Source organism: Argentina silus (assembly GCF_951799395.1).
Source record: "Argentina silus genome assembly, chromosome: 1".
In the NCBI taxonomy this organism is placed as follows: domain Eukaryota; kingdom Metazoa; phylum Chordata; class Actinopteri; order Argentiniformes; family Argentinidae; genus Argentina; species Argentina silus.
The window spans coordinates 1,082,621-1,085,120 of record NC_139655.1 but is presented as its reverse complement, the minus strand read 5'-3'; the positions used below and the strand labels follow the sequence as shown (position 1 = coordinate 1,085,120).

Sequence of the window (2,500 nt, the reverse complement as noted above, 5' to 3'; positions counted from 1 at the left end):
CTCTCTCTCTCTCCGTCTCTCTCTCTCTCCCAGGGACAACATGGGCTTCCCGGTAGTGGAGTGTTCTCCAGATGGGTCGTTCGTTCTGTCCAAACCTCCGAAGACCGGCGGACTGGTGTCGTTCGGCACGGTTGCCGAGCAACTGGTGTACGAGATCGGTGACCCTCAGAGGTACCTGCTGCCTGATGTCACCTGTGACTTCTCCCAGGTCACCATCACTGAAGTACCAGGTACACACACACACACCATACACACACCACACACACACCACACACACACACACACACCTCACACACCACACACACACACCACACACACACACACACACACACACCACACACACACCTCACACACCACACACACACACACACCACACACACACACACACACCTCACACACCACACACACCTCACACACCACACCACACACACACACACCACACATACACACACACACACACACACACACACACACACACCACACACACACACACACCTCACACACCACACACACACACACACACACACCACACACACACACACACACACACCTCACACACCACACACACACACACACACACACCACACACACACACACACACACACACACACCTCACACACCACACACACAGCACACACACAGCGCACACACACACACACACACACACACACACAGCACACACACAGCACACACACCACACACACACACACACACACACACACACACACCACACACACAGCACACACACACACACACACACACACACTGTTCAGGAAGACAGTTAAGGACATCGCCCTAGAATGTCCAGAGAATGAACTGTGACTGTCTCATGAACCCTCAACAGCCATGGCTGAACCCCAGATGCACCCCAGCTGAACCCTATTTGAACTCCTGCTGAACTGGCTCAGTGTCCTAAACCCTCGCCTGACCCTCCAAGGACCACCAAGCAGATAAACAGAGAGCCTCGCTATCTGTGTTTGGGAAGGGGGGGGGCAGAGGGAGAGAACCAACTGGTCATGGGAAGAAAGGAGACAGACAGACAGACAGACAGACAGACAGACAGACAGACAGGTGACCATTGTCATAACCTTCCATTGTGTTTCACATACGTTGGTATCTAGGTTGTTCATGGACACACTGTCATGACTTGTATGGCCATGTACAGCTGTCTGTATGTCTGTAGAAGCTGTCTGTTGTCCTGTTTCTGTCGTCCTGTCTGTAACTGTCTGTTGTCCTGTGTCTATAACTGTCTCCTGTCCTGTGTCTGTAACTGTCTGTTGTCCTGTGTCTGTAACTGTTTGTAACTGTTGTCCCGTGTCTGTAACTGCCTGTTGTCCCGTGTCTGTAACTGTTTGTTGTCCTGTGTCTGTAGCTGTATGTAACTGTCTGTTGTCTTGTGTCTGTAGCTGTCTGTAACTGTCTGTTGTCCCGTGTCTGTAGCTGTTGTCTCGTGTCTGTAACTGTCTGTTGTCCTGTGCCTGTAACTGTCTGTTGTCCTGTGTCTGTAACTGTTGTCCCGTGTCTGTAACTGTTTGTTGTCCTGTGTCTGTAGCTGTATGTAACTGTCTGTTGTCTTGTGTCTGTAGCTGTCTGTTGTCCCGTGTCTGTAGCTGTTGTCTCGTGTCTGTAACTGTCTGTTGTCCTGTGCCTGTAACTGTCTGTTGTCCTGTGTCTGTAACTGTTGTCCCGTGTCTGTAACTGTCTGTTGTCCTGTCTTTCTCCAGGGGTGGAGGGAGGAGCGGTCAGAGTCACAGGAGCCAAAGGCTTCGCTCCGTCCAACGACTACAAGGTAATCCATGTCCTCTCTCATCATTCTATTTCTATTTCTCCAACAGTCCCCTCTACTCACTCCATTTCTATATCTCTACTCTCAATCTATTTCTATGTCCCAGGTGTGCTACTTAGCGCTAGCTGTCTGTTCTAATCATTCTATTTCTATGTCCCAGGTGTGCTACTTAGCGCTAGCTGTCTGTTCTAATCATTCTATTTCTATGTCCCAGGTGTGTGCCACCTACATGGATGGGTTCAGAGCTACAGCAGTCTGTCCTGTCGGAGGACCCAGAGCCACAGACAAGGCCAGACGCACCGCAGAGAGCCTCATCAAACGGTTAGCATTAGCCTCCACTAGCACAGAGCATCATCAAACGGTTAGCGTTAGCCTCCACTAGCACAGAGCATCATCAAACGGTTAGCGTTAGCCTCCACTAGCACAGAGCATCATCAAACGGTTAGCGTTAGCCTCCACTAGCACAGAGCATCATCAAACGGTTAGCGTTAGCCTCCACTAGCACAGAGCATCATCAAACGGTTAGCGTTAGCCTTCACTAGCACAGAGCATCATCAAACGGTTAGCGTTAGCCTCCAGCAGCACAGGGCGTTATTAAAGCATTAGCATACAAGCATTCAAAATAGCCGTATCATTGTAACCCATGTAGCCTCCGTGTAGAAGTGTGTAGGGCCTGATCTGAGGCTGTTCCCGCTCCCTCAGGACCAGACGCAT

At 50.5% G+C, this 2,500-nt stretch overlaps 1 protein-coding gene across 1 annotated transcript in view; it reads left to right on the top strand.

Annotated features, from left to right (window-relative positions):
- Positions 1 to 2,500, top strand: part of LOC310804813 (uncharacterized protein) — a 17,957-nt gene that overhangs the window by 3,798 nt on the left and 11,659 nt on the right. Inside the window, exons 9-12 of the mRNA XM_083670163.1 lie at positions 34 to 230; positions 1,725 to 1,789; positions 2,001 to 2,107; positions 2,489 to 2,500. The exon at positions 2,489 to 2,500 is cut by the window's right edge and continues 91 nt beyond it. Coding sequence (XP_083526289.1) covers positions 34 to 230; positions 1,725 to 1,789; positions 2,001 to 2,107; positions 2,489 to 2,500 — 381 coding nt within the window. The remainder of the gene's footprint in view (positions 1 to 33; positions 231 to 1,724; positions 1,790 to 2,000; positions 2,108 to 2,488) is intronic.